This window comes from Podarcis muralis, chromosome 1 (genome assembly GCF_964188315.1).
Source record: "Podarcis muralis chromosome 1, rPodMur119.hap1.1, whole genome shotgun sequence".
NCBI lineage: Eukaryota > Metazoa > Chordata > Lepidosauria > Squamata > Lacertidae > Podarcis > Podarcis muralis.
In genome coordinates, this window is record NC_135655.1 from 91724358 (window position 1) to 91748251 (window position 23894).

The following is a 23894-nucleotide window of genomic DNA, read 5'->3' on the forward strand; positions in this document are numbered from 1 at the left end:
GAGCAGCTCTACCATGAAGTAAAATGAGCTAGCTGCCTCTGGCTTGAACCTAGTCTGTTGCTTTTGGGGGCAATGGAAGACCGTGTCCCAACTGCCAGTCCAGCTGGCTCCTGCACATGGAAAGATGACCGGTGGAAGGGCAGAGTCTTGTCTTGACCATTTCCCCTCAAGCAACCAAGTAACTTGAGCCACCCCTCACTGTGATGTGCTGGTAATACAGCTGTTCTCCGCAGACAACTTAACAAGGATAACTATGTTTATAATTAAAAACTTAACTATGTAAAAGTTTTCTAGCTTCAACAACAAAGCTTCTATTTATAAGCTCATTCTAGTATAACTTATACAAGTTGTTCTGAGAAATGAAGGCAGTGGCTTTGGAAGTTTCCTTTCCTCCTCCTCCTCCTCCTCTCTCTCTTGTCCCCTTTCAGAAATAACTACACCTGGAAAATGATGTTAAGTCATTTTAGTACCTTGCAGTTTTTGAATTACAGCAGTCTTGGTAATGGGAACTGACAAGACATCACCTCAGTTAGTTTGATGGCTGGGACAATGGTAATCAAATCCAAGATAATGAAAAATTGTGTGGAAATGGGAACCAGAAAGATTGGGGCTAAAACGCAAGCTGTCATCTTTTGCACAGGAATAGTACAATACTGCTTTGATTTTGATCGGTTTCTTAAATGTGATTCAAGCTTTTGATTTCATCAAGCTGAATGTTCCCAAAAGGGGAAGGCTGTTTAATCTTTTCTCAGCCACCACCTATTATGAACTTCTGTATCATTAAAACCTTACAGTGCTGCACTGATTTAGTCCTGATAAGCTAATATTCTACTGTTTCTGTAAACTGGGATCTCAGTAAACCAGGCTACCTCTCTGACATTAGAGTACCTCAGCTACACTGTGGCATCACTATTTCAAATGTAATTAACTTCAAAATCCTTTAATGCATTTCAATATAGGCTAAATGCCATACTTTTTACCCAGCAGTGGTTTAAAGCTCTTTGAGTGGTAGATTCAATTGCTTTTCAGATGTCATTTGAATGTGTCAAGAACCTCCATGTTCATTACAAGACCTGAGCAAACATCCCCCCCCCCAGCTGCTTTCTATATTCTGAGGGATTCTGTTCAGTTTTTGCCTGAAGGTTGCTCAGGCCTTTGTGGTGAATATATGGAGGTCAAGTATACAAACAAAGCTGCTCCCTCATTCCTCCCTCTCTATATTCAGATGTGTGAAAAGGGTGTCTGTTGATGGTGGGAACAAAGAAAGGAAAGGCTGGTGGGAACAAGGAAAAAGCGAAGGCAATTGCCTCCAGTGTTGAATTGTGTGTGGAAATCCAAAGGTCATCTAGTCCAACCCCCTGCAATGCAGGAATCACAGCTTAAAGAATCCCTGATGGATGGCCATCCAATTTTTTTTAAAACCTCCAAGGAAGGAGAGTCTACCATTTTCTGAAGTACAAAATCAAGCTTCAGGTGGTGTTTAGATGAAAAATTAACGGTAAATAAAGACCACAGAAAAAGTAGGTTCAATCAATTTATTAACAAATAATTAATAATTTATTAGAAAACTTACATTTATTTACATTCTAAAATTAAAATTTACAGGAATATTTCAGATTTAATCTTCATTTATGTAATGAATAATTTTTTGCCACTAAAACAGCTCTTCATCTTGTCAGTAAAAAAAGTGTTACAGCAACAATTCAAAAGTTATACAAATACAAACTTGCTATAAAATAACCAGATTTCAGTGAAAGAATTTCTCTAGCTTCTTCTGAAATAGCGCATTAAGGACTTGCTGTTTTTTTCAAACTATTCTGCAGAGTCTTTTGCAGTCTAGCTATGTTGGCATCCAAGGCTGCTAGACCATTTTTGAAGTCTTCTTCATCTCTAGAAGTGAATGTTGAAAAGGAAGATATAGTCCATTCAGATTTTCCAGACATCCAGTCAAAAGTTGAGAAACTGGAGTCAGGAACAGAAATACCAGGGCCTTTTTTCTGTGTGTTTCCTTTCTGATGTGGAATAGAAGCATAAAAGAATTTATCAGGCTGAAGTCCATCTGGATCGTCCGAAATCACTTTAGCAGCTTCATTTGTTATTTCTTTTGGCTGCATTTGGCATCTGTCTCCCTCCAGCTTTGCTGTCTTCCCCATACTTTCAGACTTATTTTCCGCAGTCTTTTTGGGACTAAAGCTACCATACAATTTATCAACGGCCTTTGCATTGTTGCCTGGCATCCCAAACCTAATTGGCTGCTTGGTATTGGCCAACCCAAAGTTACAGTCCCGTTTGGGGGGAACTTGACACTGTGTATCTGTCCTTTCAGCTGCTGCAGCTGGTTTCTGAGATGGACTGCTACTCAATGGAATGTAAATAGTCTCATCCGGCCCATGCCCTTCTACCAAAGTACTTGAATTGCTGGCTGCTTCAACTTCAGGCTTTAGGAAGGCAAAGCTTTTTGGAGCCACTATTTCCCCTGCAATAGGGCTGTTTTGAGGAGGGTCTTCAGTTGCCCTCATGTCATATCCTTCACCTGGTACCTTCATCTTACTTTTTGGTAAGACAGGCTCTTCCAGAATAGGACTGGTTTCTAACTTTTTAAGGTAGCTCATTACAGAATCACTTAGAGGGTATGCGTCGGCCTGCAGCTGTTTTTCATGAATTTCCAAGAGTGCTTTTGACAGACTTCTTTCCTGTTTTGGTTTGGCAGTGTCCACAGTGAGGTCCGAGAGAAGTTTGGACATACTGCCCTGCAGAGCCCTGTTGAGAACAATTCAGTAGTTTAATTTTAATTAGGACAAGGAATATGACAAAATCCAAGATCCTGAATTTGTCTCAAGCAGTTAGGTTCTGGCTGTAGTTTTATACCCACTTACCTGTGGGTATAGACATGGTATACTGTACCTCTTTCAGCATACAGTCCACCTTGAGACAATACAGAAGTTAGTAATACTGTTTAGTCATACCTATACTGAGCTTTTAAAGTAAAACTTAAAAACTATGACTGTAGGTTGGGCTTTTTTGGTGGTCTGTCTTAAGTTTATCTTCCAAATGACCATTGTATTGAAGTAGAACATTATCTATTAGTTTTATAAAGAGGCAAACACATTTAAACTTTCATTGACAATAAAAGAAAGAAAACTGAACATTTTGTGTGTGTGTGTGTGTGTAAGTAAATGTCATAACCGTGTGGGAGAGAAGATGCCAAGTGAGAGAGGCTACAAGTGAAGGGGGGTCTCTAGAAATGGGGCCATGTAAATACAACCGTACACCCAGCTGTCAGTGCCTTCCAACAAGTCACACGGGCCAAAACCAAGTTGGCCACAGTTACAAACACTGCTAGGAAGAAAAGCGCTGCCCCTTCCCCCAAAACTAGTGATCAATGGTTGGTTTGTCTCCCTAATATGCCCTAGTATATGTGTTGTTGTTGTTGTTTGTTGTTGTTGTTGTTGTTGATATTAATACAGTGGTACCTTGAGTTACAAATGCTTCAGGTTACAGACTCCGCTAACCCAGAAATAGTACCTTGGGTTAAGAACTTTGCTTCAGGATGAGAACAGAAATTGCACAGCGGCAGTGGGAGGCCCCATTAGCTAAAGTGGTGCTTCAGGTTAAGAACAGTTTCAGGTTAAGAACGGACCTCCAGAACGAATTAAGTTCTTAACCCAAGGTACCACTGTAATAATAATAATTTAATTGTGTTGTGTTCTAATGTTGCGCAATGTCCTGATATATCATGTTATAGTGATATAGAAATATTTCTATAAATAAAAGCCAAACGGCCACCATTCAGCCTTAAAGGAAGAACTAATGCTGCAATCAGAAGTCTTTACTAAGAGACACGCCTCCCATAAGCCATTGCAACAGGTGTCTGGGGAAGAGCGGGAGAACCCCCCCCCCTCTTGCCCATTGTTATGAATGGAATGCTTGCAACTTGAAAAAATAAATTGATTAAATGCTGCATCACTCTCTCCTGGAACATTCAAGGAAAATTCCAGAAACATTAAAAACTGAACTCAAAAGTGCTGCCCATGGAACTGTTGTGGCTGCACCCACGGTTATTTTTAAAAATAAAGCGATCTGAGGATTAGCTGTTTGCGGGGTGGAGGAGTCCTGGCACGTGTTCTGCTCCCCACTGTCCTGAATAGCTGAAGGGGTAAAAATTTAAGCTTTTCGAATAGTCTCAATAGTTCAGTTCCAACCAATTAAACAGGAGACAAAAGTATGCACACAGGTTGCAGAAACAACCCCCATCTAGTTTGAGCTACAGTCTGAAAAATCTACCTGTTATGTGTGGTAATGATGCCCAACTGGATTAGGTGAAGCAACAAGAGCAAACAAGAGCTAAAAACCAGAATGTGACAACTTTTATTCACACTGGTGAATAAATTGTAAAGGGTCATTTTTTCCCCTTTCTAGCAAGACAGGTTTCAACTTAGTCCATGAATCTCTGACACCATCTGGTGGCTAAGTACTACACCCACAGTGCAAGACTTGATGTAACTCTAAATATATGTGACAGAACTATCAGTTAAAACTTCAACAAAGGTCTTGTGCAAGACTACTTGCTCCAGAAGCAGTTGTTGTTTTTATTATTTAAATTTGTATACTGCCCTATACCCATAGGTCTCAGGGCAGTTCACAGGATAAATTATGCCCTCTTCAAACAATATTCTATTAAACAAGTAGCTCAAGTGAAACAAGGAGACTGGAGGTAAGTAAATAGACTTGGCTAAGCAGATTTGTTTCTCTTTGTCTGTTTCTACACAATTTCTTTTCATACTTAATGTACCACCTCAAAAGTCTTAAGTAAATTGGATTCTTGATAGAGAGATTATTCAAACCCACTAACTGTAGAAAAACAAAGGACAAGTTTTCTTTATTTTCTGAACTTCTGTACATCCTTTGGACTCTCCCTCTCGGTGGCATTCTATAGTGAATGAATCAAGTCCCAAGAAGACTGAGCACGACCACCTCAATGTCAGCCATAAGCCAATCAGGTTTCAGGAACTAGTGTAGCACACTCAACTTCAGCTAACTGTCGGGATTACTTGCATTATACAGTTTTCAAAGAGCAACTAATTATTGAAACAAAGTCACAAGAGCAATACATTCTTCCCTAATAAAGTGACAGAAATGGGTTTCTACTATAATATTTTGCCAATTTATATAGTTAATGAATACTAATTGTATTTTGCCAATTTATATAGTTAATGAATACTATTTGTAATATTAGTTTCCAGTGAAACTAGTGCTTTAAAATAAAAAGCTGAATATTGTTCCTTTGCCATGATAAACATATGGCATGCTCCCCCTCCCAAATCTGAAGTTTGAAAATCCTACCTGAAATTATTCTGCAAAATCTTTGGAGAATGTTCAATTTGGCTATTATTTTCAGAGATATTGGTGCTTTTAAATGGAAAAGAATCCACCATTTTCCAATATGGCGACTTCTCCCAGTCTTCTGTAAGTTTATCATAACTTTCAGATCAACATACATGCTATTTTCAGCTTTTCATTCTAAATGTGTTGGGCCTAAAATTTTGCTGACTGCACAGGACTAAAGTTAAAAGAAGGAAGTTAGAGCAAGGGCAATGTTACTGAACATTAGTTATTTGCATCATTTGATTAAAAGGTGAGATACATATTTAACAAGCAAATTAAGATACTTACCGAGTCAATTCATGCAATCTATTCACTTCTGCATCTTTCTGACGCAATGTTATGCCTAAGATCTGGTTTTCTTTCTCAGCAACTTCCAGCTTGTACTGCAAGCTCTTTGTGCTGTTCAACATATCGTCTGCATCTGAAACACATTGAAGAAGTGTAAATTGTAATTTTTACATTAAACAAATATGAACCCAGAAAGTGCCTCAGTGTACACACCAATTTTGAGCTTTGTTGAGAAAATATCATACTGCTGTTGCTTTTCATGAAGCTCTTGGTCTCTCTCGTGAATTATTCTGGTCAGCCTTCTATTTTCCTCTTTTTGGCTTTCTAACATTTTTATGATCTCTTCATTTTTATTCCGCAGCAACTCATTGCTTTTCATATATTCATTCAACTGACTCTGTAATGTGATATTCAAAGACTGGAGCGAGACTATGGGAAGAAGCATATAGTTGTTTTAAAAGACAAGTTAAACCCCAACAAATATTTATAACTACTAAAATATAAATAGGTGGCATGCCCTTGTAATCTCTAGGATTTTTAACAGCAGTACATTTTGCCCGAGGCTTCCTTTGGAGACTGTCTAGAAATTTTAATCAGTAGAGAATGTTGCAACACGTCCTTAGGTGAATATGTATGAACTGTTCTGCTGTAGCTGTAATGACTTTTTTCTATTTCCTTCTAGGCCAAACTGAAGATGTCTTATTGGTTGGAGCTGACTTAGGATGTAGCAGCTGCAATCATGAAGATACAGTCAACTCGCTGCATGCACTAACTGGTTCACCTACTTTTCTCCACACAATAATGTACATGAGTGCAGGTAGAAATTCATTAGTGTGACCCAACTATACAGACTTTAACATTCAAACTGTAAGAGAAACCATGCATGTAACCGTTTCCACAATCAAGTCAATAAGCCATTCCTGAATAAAGTTGTACGATACAATGGCATTGTTTCATGTGAAACAGTATGAGAGGGAATGAGACAGTGGTCATGTTTTGATTAGCATCTCACATCTTAATAAGCCAAAATGTGAACCAATCTTCTGCTCACAAATGCAGCTAATTTGCAAGAGCACGTGAACGTGCTAGGAAATCTTCAGCTAACTAGTTTCTGCTTTCATATGTACTGCAAATCTATTATTAACATATTTAGAAAATGTATTTAGAATTGGGTACAACACATTATAAAAAATCATCGGCATAAAGCAAACCATGGAATAACAGAGTGACATAGGTCTGAATGATGGCTAGGAGAAGCAGCAGCATAACTGAAAACCTTTAGAGCCAGAAATCTGCTGCAGTTTAGTAGACATGAATGAAAAAACATAGCTAATAGTTAATTGTGAATGTGCCAATCATGCACACTTTGCTTTTACTAGTAGGCCGGAGAAAGAAATCACGATCCTTCATTTGTTATTGGAGCAAAACAAACCTTTATTTCCAGTTTGGACACACTTAAGCCAGGGAAAGCAGGTATAATTTGTGCATTTGTGGTAAACCATTAACTATGGCTTACTATTACATGAAGGGCTTTATATAAAGTAAATATAGTACACTATTCAAGTACTTCATTAGATGAAAATAGCATTGCTTCCAGAACTGTTAGAAGTGTGAGTAACCAGCAGAGACTGTGAATACGCCTCAAATTCTGTTTTAAGTGCTTTTAAAATACATTCAAATCTTTACACTTTGTTACTTACATTCATAGTTGCTATCCAGATTGCATTCTTTTTCTGCTCTCTCTTGGTTCTTCAGCTGTTGATTCAATATTCTTAGTCGTCTTCATTTGAATTGCGGGGTGGGAAAGTTTGCATTTAACAACTATTTTCTATGGCAATGGTTTTGATAAAAAGTGAGGGGACAAAATTGTCTTCCTCAGCTTTTAAGTTAACTTTATCCATTCTGACAACCCTTCATTCTCTGCTAGATCCTCTTCTGCTTGGGACAATTGCACCACAGCTTTAAAACAATGCCAATACACAAAAAGCACAATCCAATAATGTTCCCACAGCAGCTTGCGTATTATACAATTGAACCCCAACTGCAACCAATATGAGCTTCCAATCAGCTGAGGTTACCAGTGCTGATCTGATCAAGTCAGCAGAGAGGTTTGCTGTTGCTGAACCACAGTCCTATCAACCTGTATACACAAACTGATCACAGTTGTTATCACTAGCATTACCAACTGTTATTAACCACAATAACGGAACTATTCTGTTCCATTACGTGGATAACTATTATGTGGCAGTGAACTGCCTTTTGCAGTACCCCCAGCAGACCCCTCTTCTTCCACAATGAACTCTACAAGAAAGTGAAAATTGGGTGGAGAACAAGGATTGCGCCAATTTTTATATCAAGATAGTCTGCTGATGTTTCAACTCCCAAATGCATCTTACTCGTTTTAGTTGAACATTGATAAATAAGTTTTAGATTGTTTCGCAAAAATGTTTCAACATGTTAATTTATTTTACAGTATTTCTGTTTTATAGATAACAGACTTAATTTATATGTATACATAATCTATGCATCTACTCCTTTAAAAAAGGACAGAATTGTAATCCTGCTGTAAAATGCTTTTGTTTTAAGTGCACATTCACCCTTTCGTTAACTGTTCTAAACTGAGATCTGGTGAATTACCATTGCTGATCTTCCATACATGTATTACTGACCTGCGCAATTGGGCATTTTCACTTCTGAGAGGTTGAACAGCAAGTGCTATTTCAGCCTGTACATTTGCATTTCCAACAACTGCAGGCAAGAGTGATACTGTGTCTTCCACTTCACCTAGCAACCTCAAAATTTCTGAATCATCTATAATGGGGAAAGGAAGAATCTGCTGAGTAATCAAATGCACTCCTCAAAACATGTTGTGGAAGAATAAAAATTCACAGTCCTAGAAAGATACCAAGTACTTTTACATCAGCTATATGCTACAATAGATTTAAGACAGAGCTCTGTCTTCAATATGTCCCTTTCCAAAGGAAGAGAACAAATTTCATTAAGGTTTTTGCAGTGCATGTTGCTAAAAGAAAAAACCAGCACTTTACCCTGAGAATAATGAGAACCCTTGTGTATATATACCTGTTGGCTATTTGCAGTATGGTAGCGCTGCAGATAGCTTGCTGGGGAGATCATGCATTAAAAATGAAAAGGACTCAAAAATAACTTAAACAAGGTTTTAATAAGAAAAACAAAAACTCCATTTACACTAAATACATTAACAACCAAACCAGACCCAACCACCAACCCAAACCCCAGGGTAATGGGAGAGCTAGGTGCTGCTCCTTATATACTAAACCCAAATGCTAACACACCTTAATCAAATACAACTCAGCAGCACCTGCTATGTTTCACAGCTTTAAAGTTGGGTCTCGTTATCTTGCTCTGGCCCTTGCTCTGGCCCCTTTAAGATATACACATCGAGTGGAACAATGATGAACCTTTACATTTAAAGAAACCATTCAACATTTCCCCTGCGGTTCATCATTGTGGAACAAAAACAGAAAGCATACTTTGTACATGTTTTTCATGTGTAACCTTTGGAAGTGCTTTTGTAAAAATGTCCGCAATTTGACTGTCACCAGGAACATATTCAAATACAACCATTTCATCAGCAATTAGTTGCTTTACAAATTCTAAACGTAACCTTAAGACTCTAGTGCGCTGCGTATTGGTCTCTGAGCACAGGATAGCAAGTCCACTCTGGGAATCAAGGTAAACTTTTACTGGTAGTGTTACTTGCATCTGTAGGTCTGCAAACACTTGCAGATACCATTCTACATCACGAGTGGCCTGAACGCATGCACATAATTCACTTTCTGTTGTGGAGAGACAAATAATGGTTTGTGTTTGGGACTTCCATTCAAATGGACAACCGTTATAACAAAACACCATACCAGACACACCCCTGCAATTATTTTGTTCCATTGCATGAGATGCATCGCAGAAAATTTCAAAACCTTTGTCAATACATGTTGTAAACTGCAACCTATAATGTTTGGTATGTTTAAGGTACATTACCACTCTCTTAAGAGCAGAGAAACATTGTGTAGTAGGCTTTTCCACAAATTTTGCCAGAAAGTGAAAAGCATAAGTTATATCTGGTCTTGAGATTCTTTGAATGAAATTTAGCTTGCCTATAGCAGAACGATACAAAGTTTTGTTAGGAAATGGCTTGTCTTCACCTGTAAAGGTGAAACCACACACCATAGGTGTTTCCTTCCCATTTGCATTTTCTAAACATAGCATTTCAACAAGATCATCAATTTTTGCAGTTTGATGAACCAGAAAAGATCCATTTTTGCCTTTCTCAATTTGCATGGATAAGTAATTTTTAGCTATGCCTAATTCCACTACATCAAATTTCTTCTGTAACTGTGATACCACCTGTTCATATTCCTGTTTAGTTTTTGTAGAAATTAATACGTCATCTACATACACACATATTTTTGTTACAGAGTTTGCCCTTTCCTTTATGAACACACAATTGTCTGCCTTTCCTTGTGAAAAACCAATATCCAGCAATTCTTTTGCTAAAGTTTGGTGCCAATTCCTTCCACTTTGGTGCAGACCATAAAGGGATTTGTTTAATTTGCATACCAAACCTTCAGCGGCGTCTATGCCTTCAGGAACACGCATAAAAATTTGTTCTTTTAAATCTGCAAACAAATATGCAGTTTTTATATCTAGGTGATAAACGGAATGTCCACGCTGTGATGCATCTTTTAACAAAAGCTTAACTGTTTCATATTTTACGCTTGGTGAATAACACAAATCATAATCTTCGCCTGAAATTTATTGAAAACCCCTAGCAACTAATCTTGCTTTGTACCTTACAACTTCGTTTTTGTCATTCGTTTTAACTCTATAAACCCATTTCGAATCAATAAGTCTCATATCTGGGGTTTGTGGTACAAGAGACCAAGTGTTATGCTCTTTTAAAGAAGCTATCTCGGAGTTCATAGCTTTATACCAATTTGCAGCTTGTTGCTTAGGTAATTTCTGAACATCACTGTAGCTTTTTGGCTCAAAAACTACCTTATTGGCATACACAGTATTAAAATGTTCATCTGCAAATCGTTGTGGCTTCTGTCTCTTTCTATCTGAACGTCTCAGTCCAGAAGGAGAGTCAGACTTCTCAGACTTAATGGGACTAAGTAAACCACTAGTTTCAGGTTGTAAATCATTGTCAGATTGAAGAGGTGCCTGTAGGCTAAGCTCACGGTCAGAAAACTCAAGAGAATCTGACCTCCCCTCGGGTGCCTGTGACTTTAAATCATCAAACAAATTATCAGACTCAACAGGCTTTTTGTCTTTTCCCATTAATTCAGAAGCACTATTTCCTGCTGCTTCTTCTGCTGTTTCTTTCTCTTCTTCCTCAGTATTATCTATACCATCAGTATCTTGGAAGACAGCAACTCCATTCCAATTTACAGTTTGTATCATGCTTCTGGTAATATGAAATTTGCCAGTTGCTGGTATGTAAATTCTGTACGCCCCCTGCTGGTAGCCCATTAATTTTCCCTGGACACTACGTTCACCCAATTTTTGCTTAGCAGGATAATGCATAATTACATCTGAACCCCAAATGCGGAGGTATTTCAGATTAGGGCGTTTTTTAAACAGTTTCTCATAGGGGGTGACATCTAAACCAGTATGATAACTGCGATTTCTAACGTAACAAAATGCATTAAGTGCTTCAGCCCAAAAGTCTTTGGGCAGATTAGCATCATGCAGATACGTTTTAACCCCTGCCTGTAGGTCACGCTGCACAACTTCAACAAGCCCATTTTGCCAGGGACTTCGGGGGCAAGATAACTCATGAGTAGTCCCCTGCGCTTCCAGGAATTTCTCAAAATCCTCAGAAACAAATTCCCCGCCCCGGTCAGAAAACAGGTTCTTAATTGGTTTGTTAAAGTGCGTTTTTACCCAGTTGCAAAAAACTTTATACTTTTCAAATGCTTGGGACTTCTCAGCTATTGCATAAGTCCAACAGTATCTACTATACTGGTCTATCAGAGTAAGCCAGTACTTAGAACCTCCTAATGATGGTGGGAGTGGCCCAACTAAATCACAATGTACACGCTCAAATGGTTCAGTTACTTTCCTATCTGAGCACCTACCCTTGCGTGCAACCTTAATCTTATTCTTGCAACAGGATAGACATTGCATAAAGAATTTACATGGTTTTAAGTTGAGGCCATTAACGATATTCTTTGTCTTAATTACATCAGCAAAATTCAGGTGTCCCAGAATTCTGTGCGCCTCATGGACACACCCGGAATGAGGCCTTACATTCCTCAACCCCTGGCTTGACTGTGCTGCTCTGCAATTTATAGGCGATTGGGAGTAGGTGCGAAAATACAGTCTATATAAACCATCAGAGTCCCGGGCATACAATAAACGTTTGTTCCTATCAAAAAACTCACACATTGATTTTAAGAAACGCACAGTTATGCCTTGACGAGCAAAGCACCTTACTGACAATAAATTGTCCACTGACGGGCAGTAAATGCAGTTTGCTATTGTAATGTTTAAAGAGTCAAGTTTAACAGTACCTCTGCCAAGCGACTGCAAGACTTGTGAATTGGCTAAATGTACATTACCAATTTCCTCTTCGAAAGAAATAAACAAGCTTCGATCATTGCAGATGTGCTGAGATGCTCCAGAGTCTATAATAAAAGACTTCCACTTGGCATCTTTAATTCTTTTACGATTTGTAGTCCAAGCATGAAAAGCTCGCGGCTCGTTTCTGTCTTTACTATACGATGTCTGCTGTTGGGCTGACAACCGTGACTGACGAACAGAAACAGACTTGGGAGTACTTTGCTTTCTTTTGGCTCTGCAGTCCTTTGCAAAATGTCCTTGCTTATTGCAGAACCAACAACGCTTTGCAGCTTTAAATGCAGTTGTATCACCACAGGTTTGCATATGGCGTTCCTCATTCTTTATGGAAATAGGAGTGCTTATGGCACAAGCCTCCCTTCTATCCAACTCGCCCATTAATCTTGCCGTTACCCCTTCCACAGTTAATTGTGCTGGTGGAACAGCAGATATCTGGCTAGCTATACCATCAAAGTCCTCATTAAGGGAACAAAGGATGATAAAAACATACTGAATATCAGGTATCTCCATGTCCCTTCGAATTAATTCGCAGCGTATTGCCTCCAGACGTCTCAAGTGTGCTGCCAAATCACCACCAGGCTGCAACTTCGTCTGGTACAACTGCTTGAAAAACGTCAATGCAGATGCTGACTCTTTTCTAACATGCACTGCTGCAAGACTGTCCCACATTTCTTTGGCAGTTTTCTTATTTCTTATATAGACTACTTGCTGGTCGCTGACTGCCAAATTAATTATCGCCCTGGCTTTTGCATCTCCTTTCGACCAAGCATTAGTTACAGGGTCAGGAGGGTCATCAGTTACATAGGTCCATACTTCTCTAGAGGTCAAAAGCGCCTCCACCCGAAAAGACCATAAACTATAGTTCTCATCTGTTAGCTGTGGGAAGACCAGAGCCTTCTCAGCTTCAGGAACCCGGTCAACCATTCTGGAACTCTTCCAGACCCACAAAAAATTACACTAACAGGAGAAGGAGTTTTCAAACCTTTCTCAGAGTCCAAAAATATGCAGTCATCCACTCAGCAGCTGGGCCCATAACCAAAGATGTTGGCTATTTGCAGTATGGTAGCGCTGCAGATAGCTTGCTGGGGAGATCATGCATTAAAAATGAAAAGGACTCAAAAATAACTTAAACAAGGTTTTAATAAGAAAAACAAAAACTCCATTTACACTAAATACATTAACAACCAAACCAGACCCAACCACCAACCCAAACCCCAGGGTAATGGGAGAGCTAGGTGCTGCTCCTTATATACTAAACCCAAATGCTAACACACCTTAATCAAATACAACTCAGCAGCACCTGCTATGTTTCACAGCTTTAAAGTTGGGTCTCGTTATCTTGCTCTGGCCCTTGCTCTGGCCCCTTTAAGATATACACATCGAGTGGAACAATGATGAACCTTTACATTTAAAGAAACCATTCAACAATACCAACCTTATTGTTCCAGGTGTAATGTTGGCAACATGACCCTAAACACATCTGCTTACAGCTAATTATTCCAGAAGCTTCCTTTGCTTCCATATAAGCTTCCTTGCTTACTTACCTGCTGCCCAGGATGAACAGTACTTGCCAGCTCACAAAGTGGAAATAATAAGAATTCCACCATGGGTGTTTCCGCATCTAATAAGACTTACATTAATATGGGAATCCACAAGAAACATTTTATAACCTATTCATATTAGGTAGGGCAAGGCAGATAGTTATATTTGCTTTCTATACTCATCAGATTATTATTTTTTTAAAGATGTCTCACATTCAGCTCCACTACCTATCAAACTCCATTGGAAGCTTTCATGCTGTACTGATCTGGAACATGATTCCTTATTCAAGAAAGTATCCAAAAATATTTTCATAAGAATAGCAATGAGTTGTAAATCACTACTTTTCAATACATGAAGCAGATCTGATTGGGAAATTAAGGGGGAAGAGATTTGATTATTATTTTTTTACATTTGACTTCAGATTTTTTACAAAACAAAAAGCACCACTCAGCCATATTGAGAATGTGAACACTCTCCCTTGTGCAGAAAGGAGTCTCTGTGCTTTATTGCCTACTAAATGTAAAGGGACCCCTGACAGTTAGGTCCAGTCGCAGATGACTCTGGGGTTGCGGCGCTCATCTCACTTTACTAGCTGAGGGAGCTGGCGTCCCTCAGGGTCATGTGGCCAGCATGAATAAGCCGCTTCTGGCAAACCAGAGCAGCGCATGGAAATGCTGTTTACCTTCCTGCCAGAGTGGTACCTATTTATCAACTTGCACTTTTGTGCTTTCAAACTGCTAGGTTGGCAGGAGCAGGGACCGAGCAACGGGAGCTCACCCTGTCGCGGGGATTCAAACCGTGACCTTCTGATCGGCAAGCCCTAGGCTCTGTGGTTTAACCCACAGGGCCACCCACGTCCCCTTTATTGCTTACTTCTAACAGATAAAAGGAACAAAATACTAAAATATGAAACCTTAGTAGAAAGAAAGACAAAATTAGTAGAAACAAATGTGGTTTTGTCATGTTGGTATTCAATTAAGTAAACTTTACAGAAGTATAAATCAATTATAGTGTAAGCAGAAATCTCATATTACCCTGATCAGTGAGCAAGGCCTTAAGTTCTCCCAAAAGATACTTCACGGTTTTCACTTTCTGAGCTGTTTTTTGAGGGCATGTCTTTTTAGGTTTTAAAATGTCCTTGTCAAAGCTCGTCTGACAGCTTGTATCTCTCACTGGTGCCATATCTACTCCATCCAAGTTTTCCTCTTCACTCAGAGTACCCTCACTATATTCTTCAGCAGTGTCTTCTCTAGAAATCAAGGGCTTGGACTGAATTGGGTCAACATCCTGGTACTTTCCATCAACCTTCCCATTCTCCTTTTCATGTGCTTGCAACAGAGCCAGATGTGCTTGAATACATCTTATTAGGTCTGCCTCTTTAATCTGCTGTTCGTGGTTTCCTTGATCTGGCACAGTTTCTCTGGTACTAGGTGGAGCAAGTACTGGCGTAGGATTGCTTGGAGCAGACTGGATCATGTGAGGCAGGGCAGAACATGAAGCAACAGTCTGCCCCTGGGCACCAGAAGTGGAGCCACTGGGGCCTTCTGGCAAGAGAAGTCCCATCTGTGATGCACACTGAGTGCAGCTCTCAATGACAGCACCCTATAAAAAGAGCATATGAATAATTTATTCTACACTGAAATGTTAATACTGCACACTTAGTTATGAGTAGGTTGCAATAAAAAATAGTGTTTAGATGTGTAGCCTTCTACTATAAAGGTAAATATTTCGTTAGGCACCGTATTTTTCGCTCTATAAGACGCACCTGACCATAAGAAGCACCTCGTTTTAGAGGAGGAAAACAAGAAAAAAAATATTCTGAATCTGCACAGCGCCTGTTCAGCAAAGCGGGAGGAGAAACGGAAGGGGCTCCGTTTCTCCTCCCATTTCGCTGAAGGGGCGCTGCGCAGCTCTCCCTCTCTGCACAGCGCCTCTCCAGCAAAGCTAAGTCAGAACAGCAAGAGGGATCGCTGTGCAGCGAAAGCAGCGACCCCTCTTGCTGTTCTGGGATAGCCGCACCAAGCCTCTTCAGGGCAGGGGGAGCGTTCCTCCTGTTGCTCTGAAGAGGCTTCACGTAGCTATCCCAGAAGTCAGAACAGCAAGAGGGATCGCTGCACAGCGATCCCTCTTGTTGTTCTTGCTTCAGCGATAGCTGCGCAGCTTGCATTCGCTCCATAACACACACACACGTTTCCCCTCACTTTTTAGGAGGGAAAAAGTGCGTCTTATAAAGCAAAAAATACGGTAAATACTATATTTTCTATGACACCATGCAGGATCTCTTTCCCCACTTCTTAAGTATACTTTCAAAGGCACAGCAGTTGATACACCCTGTCCTAAAGGCTTATTTAACAATAAGCTATTATGCCATTTGATTGCTATCCAACACACAAAGAGAGACAAAGAGAAATTGCCTATATTGTATTAGCAATTAGTTGAACCTGATGGGGTAATCTATGGCAGGTGTTTCAAAATATATGCAGAATTAAAGGTTGCTTCAGTACTGGTGTTCTTTGAAACAGCTCCACTTTGAAGCAGGTAAAGTTGGATTTGTTTTAACAATTTTTTCTTTCTTTTCCCCTTCCATCTCGCTGAATTAACTTGTTGCAGTTGTGCTGTATTGTGCTCGCCCAATGTAGTGAGGAAGAATTTAGAAGAATGGGTGACAAGCAAATTCTACTTATACAGCTGACACCTTCCAGCATTTAGACATATTGGAAAACATGAAACTGATTCAGGACTAAGCATAAAGGCGTTCGTAACAGTTTATTATTGTTCATTTGTAACAGTATTTATATAATGCCTACTACGGTCAGCCTCAAGACGGTGTACAAGGTGATAAAATATAGCAATACATCACAGTAAAATATTAAAAAATGCAGCTGATAATCCAAAGGGCACTATTAATTCTCAACTTTACATGCCAGAACAGGCTTAAGCAAACAGGTATGTTTTTAAGAAGTGTCATGTGATGGGAAAAATAGAGTGTTTTCCTGAATCTGATCTGCTGGACTTTGGCACAAGCTGCTGACCTTAACATAAAGTCTTACATTCCTGTTGTCCCCTCCATCCTCTTACGTCGTCAAATACCCAAGGGGAAATTGAAATTATATCATGGTTCCTCCTCTTTGACAACCACAAATAAATAAAATGAAAAAAATGACTAGTAATCTACATCTACACCAACACTTGTTAAATTGCATTAGACTTTAGAAGCCCCCATTTTAACATGTATTAAGGGAACTTTTAAGGAAGGCAAAATAGTAGAAATCTATCAACAGTATGCACAGAACAAAAAGTGGCAACCCAAAATTTAAGAGAGTACTTACAGGCTGAACAAACGAAGGATTAGCTGCATATTGTGGGGACAGAGCTGGTGTAGAGGTAGGCAAACGGGAGTTGAATGCTGTTACAGGCTGATATGTTGCTATCGATTGAGGTATAAAGAACAAAATTGTCAATGTTAAGATTAAATATATCCATCCCACAACGTCTGTCAGATCAAATCATGCCATTCCCACTCACTGTGTTCAGGAACGATGGAACATGGAACTTCAGGAATGCCACTGGATTTTTGCAGCGGTTGGGTGTTTAGCAGAGACATCTGGGTTTGCACATGCTCACACAGTTTCTGATGCATCACAGGAGAGTGCTGAGTGCAAGGTATATGAATTGGTTGAAGAGGAGCAGGTTGCCCTGTGCTTACAGGAGTTGTTTCTTTTTCAACAACTGCAGCATTCACTGATGCTGGCTTATTTGGCATAGGCGCTATGAAAAGCAAAAAGGATAACCTTTAACTCTGTTAAGTTATATTCTAAAACAACAAAGATGTAGCAGTAACCTTTTGAGTTTTGGAATTCTGCTCTTGAAGCATTGCCATGCGCTTGTAGTCTTGATTATGTTTTATGTTACATTATGTAAGATAAAAGTAAAAATATGTAAGTTATATTCTTAAGCATTCCTCAAAGTCTAAACTATTTTCTAATAGTTCAAGAATATTCTTTGTGCAGTCACATGAGTATTGTTCACAGACTCATGGTGGCCTGTACTTGACCAAAGACTATACAGTGAAACACGTAATTTAGTCCTATTGATGAATACAACAAAAAACTTAGACCTCCATGAAGCAAATTTGATCTACTAGTGCAGGTGAAATCTACTGAACATTTATGGTACAGTAAGACTATTTTTTAAAAATCAGATCTTTTTAAGAGTAATGTATAAATTGTGTTTTATCATTTTCTTACAGATATTCTGTAACAAAACACTGAATGGATATAATAAAATAATTAACTTGAAAATAAAGTTGAAGAAAAACATCTTACCCATTCCTTTACGCACATTTGCAGAAATACTTTTTTTCTTTTGACCCCTCTTCTTTGAACCATTGACTTTACTGAGTAAAGGTCTTGAAGCTGTTCTGACAAAAGCTGCTTTTCCTGCCTTTTGACAGACGTTCTGCATCCCTAGCATCATTTGAAATAATATCATTCAGCAACAAAGTAAGTTACTCGCAGAATGAAAACTGAATTCAAGTAATTAAAAAGAATACTACCTTCAGATTCATTTTGCAAAATGTCCTTCAGTAAAGATGCACAGCGATCCAGGCCATGATGAATGGTTGCAACCTGGAGAAAGGATATGAAAGAGAATGCAAACAGTTTTCATTCACAGAAAATGGCTCATTATTAAACCTTCCTTATTCTGTGAGCTAGTAAATGTTCCAAAGTGTGTGTTGGAAACTGCAACCAGTACTGAATGCTGCTGCTAGGATGCCTGTGAGTGCTAGGCATTGTATGATTTGCCCTGGCTGCTGGTTTGTTTCCAGGCTCAATTCAAGATACTCATTACAACCCTTGCTGGCTTGGGACCTGCATATCTTAACAGCAGGGGTGGGTAACCTTGGGCCTGCAGGCTAATCTTGACCTATGAGGTCCTTTCCCTCCAACCATGTCTACCTGCCTGTCAGCTGCCATAACTGGGTTAAATCCTGCAGTGGCTGCATGTGATTGTTCCCAGCAACGCACAGGCCTATGTAGCAAATGAGTTAAATACTGTTCAATTCAAGTGATCAAGCATTTCTGTTTACGCTAGGGCTGGGCAATATTAGGTTTTCAACATCGTGGTGTATTGCAAGCCAAACACCACAGTTTGGCGATCTACCGCGATGTTGAAAAACAAGATGCGTTGGCCTCTGCCTGCAAGACACCGGGTGAAACTGCCCCAGCTCTCACCTCCAGAGCTGAGGCGATTTCACCCAGGCTTGCAGGCTGGGACAATGCAGCTTGTTCGTGCAGCTCAGTTGGGGGGGAGGGAACATTTCCCCTCTCCAGCAGTCATCCCCAGTGCTTTTGCTGCTCACACGCAAGCAGCAGGAGTATTGGGGCTCCTTTAATTGCTAGACTGAGGCAAGGGCAGGTGCATGCTCCTCAGGTGAGCAGTTTAAAGATTCAGAGGGAGGAACAGGCTATATAAGCGCCTCGCCGATATAGCTTGTTTCTCCCTCTGCATCGTATGAAGGCAGTGGGATGGTGGTTTCACTAAGCTATGTATTGCTGGTGAAACCGCCGCTGCTCCTGAGTCCCTCTGCTAACAGTGCCCGCTAGAGGAAGAAACATTTTACTCCCTCCAGCGCACACTGCTAGCACAGGGATTCAGGAGCGGTGGCGGTTTCAACAGTGATATACCGCTTAATGCAACCAACATCACAGTCTGCTCTTCATACTGCTTCTGGGCAATACATTGATATATCGCCCAGGCCTAGTTTGAGCCTACAAAACCAGAGACTCAAACATGAGCTGTCTGAAAGTCCTTTGCAAACAGGAAAATGGATTTTAAATAGTACTACACTTTGAAATCCCAACAATCGGGGCTTCAAAGCGCAACATGAGCTGACATCACAATGGCATTAACAGATGGGCAGCCATCCATCCAGAAAAGGTTCCTTACTCCTGCTTAATAGATTACCCTCTTCCATATAACTTTCTGACAAGGCCCTGTTCTCCAGATTAATTGAAAATGTGAAACATGTTGATAGTAACCAGGGCTAGTGGCTTTTCGTAGCAGTATTTAATATGCACAAATAAAAAACTTTGCTCTATTTTGCATGATAGTCTGTCATTACCTGATCTTCAGAATCTGTGGAATGCAGGGAGTAGCCAAAATCAGCATCAGGACATGCCACTTTTCTTAAAGCATTCCTGAAACACAGAAATGCTGTGTTAACTCTCTCTCTAGCAAACATACAAAACAACAGTTGGAAACATTTTGGACTTTGATATCTAGGAAAGGAGAAATGCTAAAACACAGTATCAGAAACTCTAAAACCAACTTAAGGTGCTTTTTTGACGTAGTTTGAAGGCATTATATGTAATATTTGATAAGGAATTTAAGACGATTCTATACTCTTCATTTCTAAAGACAAGCATTGGTCCCAACCAGCCACTCTGCAGGACCTGGCATTTTGCCAGCAAAAAGCACAACATGTGGTGCTGTGGGTTAAACCACAGAGCCTAGGGCTTGCTGATCAGAAGGTCGGCGGTTCGAATCCCCGTGACAGGGTGAGCTCCCGTTGCTCGGTCCCTGCTCCTGCCAACCTAGCAGTTCAAAAGCACATCAAAGTGCAAGTAGATAAATAGGTACTGCTCTGGCGGGAAGGTAAACAGCGTTTCCGTGCGCTACTCTGGTTCGTCAGAAGCGGCTTAGTCATGCTGGCCACATGACCCAGAAGCTGTCTGTGGACAAACGCCGGCTCCCTCGGCCTATAGAGCGAGATGAGCGCCGCAACCCCAGAGTCGTCCATGACTGGACCTAATGGTCAGGGGTCCCTTTACCCTTTACTGCTCAAACCTGAACAAATGTAGAAGATATGAGGATATTCTTACTGTTTTCCTCCGCTTGCTAGTTTAGCTGATCCTGTCAACCTTCCTGATGACAGTACCTGTTGGTTGCACAAACAAACACTCAATATTTGGTATTAGTTTTCCAGAATAAGTGTAACAGAACACACACTTCAGGCTTACAAAAGAGAGAGAGTGAGACACTACATCTTCTACAGGAAACCCAGCATGCAAGTGATGTTTTATTTCAAAAATGCTTATGAGAGCATAGAACTGATAACAGAAAAAATTCATTCTACTTCAAGAGTGTAAAGTGATATACAGTAGTGTAGCATGTCTGACCAATACTTTGTATGTAAGCCAATTAAGAGTCTTTTTAAAGAATACTGTAAATAACCATTAGGAGCATCTAGGCCTTTGTGAATTGATTCCAATCAATCAGCTAAACCATATTTGCAAGTATCAAGAACAGAATACTTCACATTTTGAAATTCAGATTCCCTGCACAAGCATGACTATTTACTGGCCATTTCAACAAGGAAAACACTGGTATCCAACTAAGAGCCTTTATAACCACAACCATTTGGTAATGTGTTCTATAATTATTAATAATAAATAAAACCACTGCAAACCAGGAGAGGTTATGCTTAAGTAGTTAAACTCATACTATTTTTGTACAATCTGGTATTGCAGAAACAATCACAGTTCACACCATCACATTTTGCATGTGTGCTCCAGGAGCAAAAGCGATAGGGATCAGCTTAAAGACCCTCTGCTTTTACAAGTAGGCTTGTTACCTACTCTGAGCGCAACAGAGTCCCGCGGCACCTTAAGAACTAAATAAGATGCATCAATAACAGAGGCGTTCGCGGATCCCACTCCACTTCCATCATCAGGTGCATGAACTGCAGTCTTGAGTCGGTAAGCATACAGGCATCATGCATGGTTATGGGGAATGCAGAGCTCTGAGGTTACGAGGGGGAACTCATGGCGAAGAGCCCAAACTTAATGGCAATATAGGGAGCGCTTGCTCCCCCTCTCCCACCCGCATTTACCTTGTGCCTTACGGAACCCGGCCTCGCCATCTCCTTCCAGCCAAGAGGCTGCCTCTTCCTCCAAGCTGACTGACGGGCCCAACGGTTACTCACGGGGCAGAGCCTGTCTCAAGCCCCGCCCCTTATTTGCTCTCATTGAGGCGGCGGCGGCGGCAGACCGAGCGGGAAAGGAAGAGGTAGGAGGGAAATAAATAAGAGCCCGGCGGTCTATTCTATTCTATTGGCTAGAGCCGTTCCTAAGTCGGACCAATAGAGGAAGCGGAGCGTGAGAGAGGCGTGGCTTACTTAGCCCGTTTGTCCCTTAGTCAACCCGCGGAGGGTGGGACCGGTGTTTACTAGGCACCCTGCACGCGTGGGAAATCCCCACTAAAACAGGACAGATTTTTATTGCTGCTGGGGAAAGGGAAGGGGACCTTGCTTTTGGCTCCGGAAGCTCATCCTGCGGTCAGTGTGTTAGCCTAAGGCAGAGGTTTTCAACCTTTTTGAGTCCACGGCTCCCTTGACCAGCTGCATTCTTTTGGCGGCACTCCTGTGGGGCTCAGGAGCCCAGTTATGGGTCACCCTTTGCCTGCAGAGCTGGCAGCCTCTCACCCTTTTTCGAACACCCTTCCTTGTGGAGTCTTCTTTCAGCCTCCTTTTCTCCCCTCTTCTTGGGAGTCCTCTGGGCAACTGCTGCTGCTGCCGCCACCCCTGGCCCCCGAGCTGCGTCCCCTGCCCACAGGGGCCTGGGAAGCACCCACTGGCCAGCCCCAGAGGCACCCTTCGCCTGGGGAACTTGTAGCCAAGGCTGCTGCAACAAACAGCTGTGCAAGCCTTGGGGAGGCAGAGGTGCAAGAAGGCATCAGAGAAGGGAGGGAAAGAAAAAGGGGCAGAGTTCAGTGTTGCCTGTGGCACACCCACCATCATTCAAGGTGCCACGGCACACTGGTTAAAAACCACTGGCCTAAGAAGATACCCAATCAGCCTTGTGGTTCTTTTATAAAATAAATCACCTTCTGTGGTGCCACAGTATTTGTTTCAACATACAATGCTGCTTCTTATGACATCCTACAGGTATTGGTTATTTTTCCAACAATTCAACGCAGTCAGCTTTGTTATTGGGCAGCATATACATATTGTTAATTTTAAAAATCCACTTACCATCAACCTACTTTTGTGGGAGTTATTGATTTGTTCTTGTTTTGATTATGTATTTTGTCTTATCATTTTGTTGTGAACTGCCCTGTGATCTTTGGATGAAGGGTGGTATACAAATTATTATTAATAATAATAGTGCCAGCATGTGAAAGTAAACTTAAAGGTGTCAGACAAATTATTAAGGCATTATTATTTATCCCTTTGGTGTGCCACCTTGCAGAGGGGAAAGAGGCAACAACAAACAAGCTTCCAGGCACCCAACTCCAGCTTAGGATCAGCCCGCGTCCGGGAAGACACTTCAATTGTGTCAGTGGGAGCAGACTGGCAACCCACTCCCTGGCCCCCTACCGAGCCTCAAAGAGGTACAGAGAGATACTGATGTTATTGCTCGCCTCAGGCTGAGAAACACACTCTGTGTCCAGCTCCTCAGCATCCTTCTCCACCTTCGCAGGGGGAGCCTCAGCTCTGCACCCCCAACTTTCGGGCACCCCCCCCCAACATTCTCATGCTTCCTACCCACTCATACTCTCCACCCACAACACACAATTCAGAGGTAGATTCTTACCACCACCCATCTGAAACCTTTGTGGTGCTTGGTCTCCAATTTCTGTTACCACATTCAAACAGCTGGTGCCAACACAAAGCAAAGCCATAACATGCCTACAATTTCCCCTGAAATGCCTGGGTGAAAATGATGCATTTTCAGTTGTTGACTAAAGGGAGGGAGGGAGGCAGTGATATCTCCCCAAAGAGAGTTCAAGAATTGACATGCTGCTTGCTGGATTTCAGTGGGGTTAGCACTCTAGCGTTTAAGTATTCGAGACAGGCAAACTAGCGTTTATTGCTTTTTGTCTTGTACTCTGATTTCCAAATGTATTCTCACACATTAGTTTCCTTTCTTATTTTAACTGGTAACGGGTTCATATTTGTATGCTGCTATTTTTATAATTATGAATTACTCGACCTTTATGAACCTTGTGTGTTTTCTTGGGGTTAAACTTTAGCTCTGAATCCTGCTTGGTCA

At 40.8% G+C, this 23894-nt stretch overlaps 1 protein-coding gene across 2 annotated transcripts; it reads right to left on the minus strand.

Moving 5' to 3' along the window:
* Positions 1–1521: 1521 nt before the first annotated feature.
* Positions 1522–21862, minus strand: CCDC14 (coiled-coil domain containing 14). Of its 2 annotated transcripts, XM_028743457.2 has the most exons (13): positions 21734–21862; positions 20724–20779; positions 19964–20039; positions 18395–18467; positions 18165–18305; positions 17365–17607; positions 17169–17266; positions 14874–15441; positions 8343–8484; positions 7374–7453; positions 5887–6102; positions 5674–5806; positions 1522–2760 (listed from the first exon to the last, which is right to left on the minus strand). In XM_028743457.2, the coding sequence occupies exons 1-13, from the start codon at positions 21761–21763 to the stop codon at positions 1788–1790; spliced, it is 2829 nt and encodes a 942-aa protein (XP_028599290.2). In that variant the 5' UTR covers positions 21764–21862; the 3' UTR covers positions 1522–1787. The 2 variants fall into 2 exon arrangements, with proteins under 2 accessions (XP_028599290.2, XP_028599309.2); XM_028743476.2 differs by lacking the exons at positions 18395–18467; positions 19964–20039; positions 20724–20779; positions 21734–21862 and having other exon boundaries at positions 18181–18307.
* Between the last annotated feature and the right edge of the window lie 2032 nt (positions 21863–23894).

Excerpts from the sequence above, each read along its gene's own strand:
- CCDC14 (XM_028743457.2), bottom strand. The coding sequence starts at position 21,763 with ATGGCGAGGCCGGGTTCCGTAAGGCACAAG. Across the intron at positions 17,267-17,364 it reads TTCCATCGTTCCTGAACACA|CAACATATCAGCCTGTAACA; the intron begins GTGAGTGGGAAT and ends CTCAATCGATAG. Across the intron at positions 7,454-8,342 it reads GAAAATGCCCAATTGCGCAG|ACGACTAAGAATATTGAATC; the intron begins GTCAGTAATACA and ends ATTCAAATGAAG.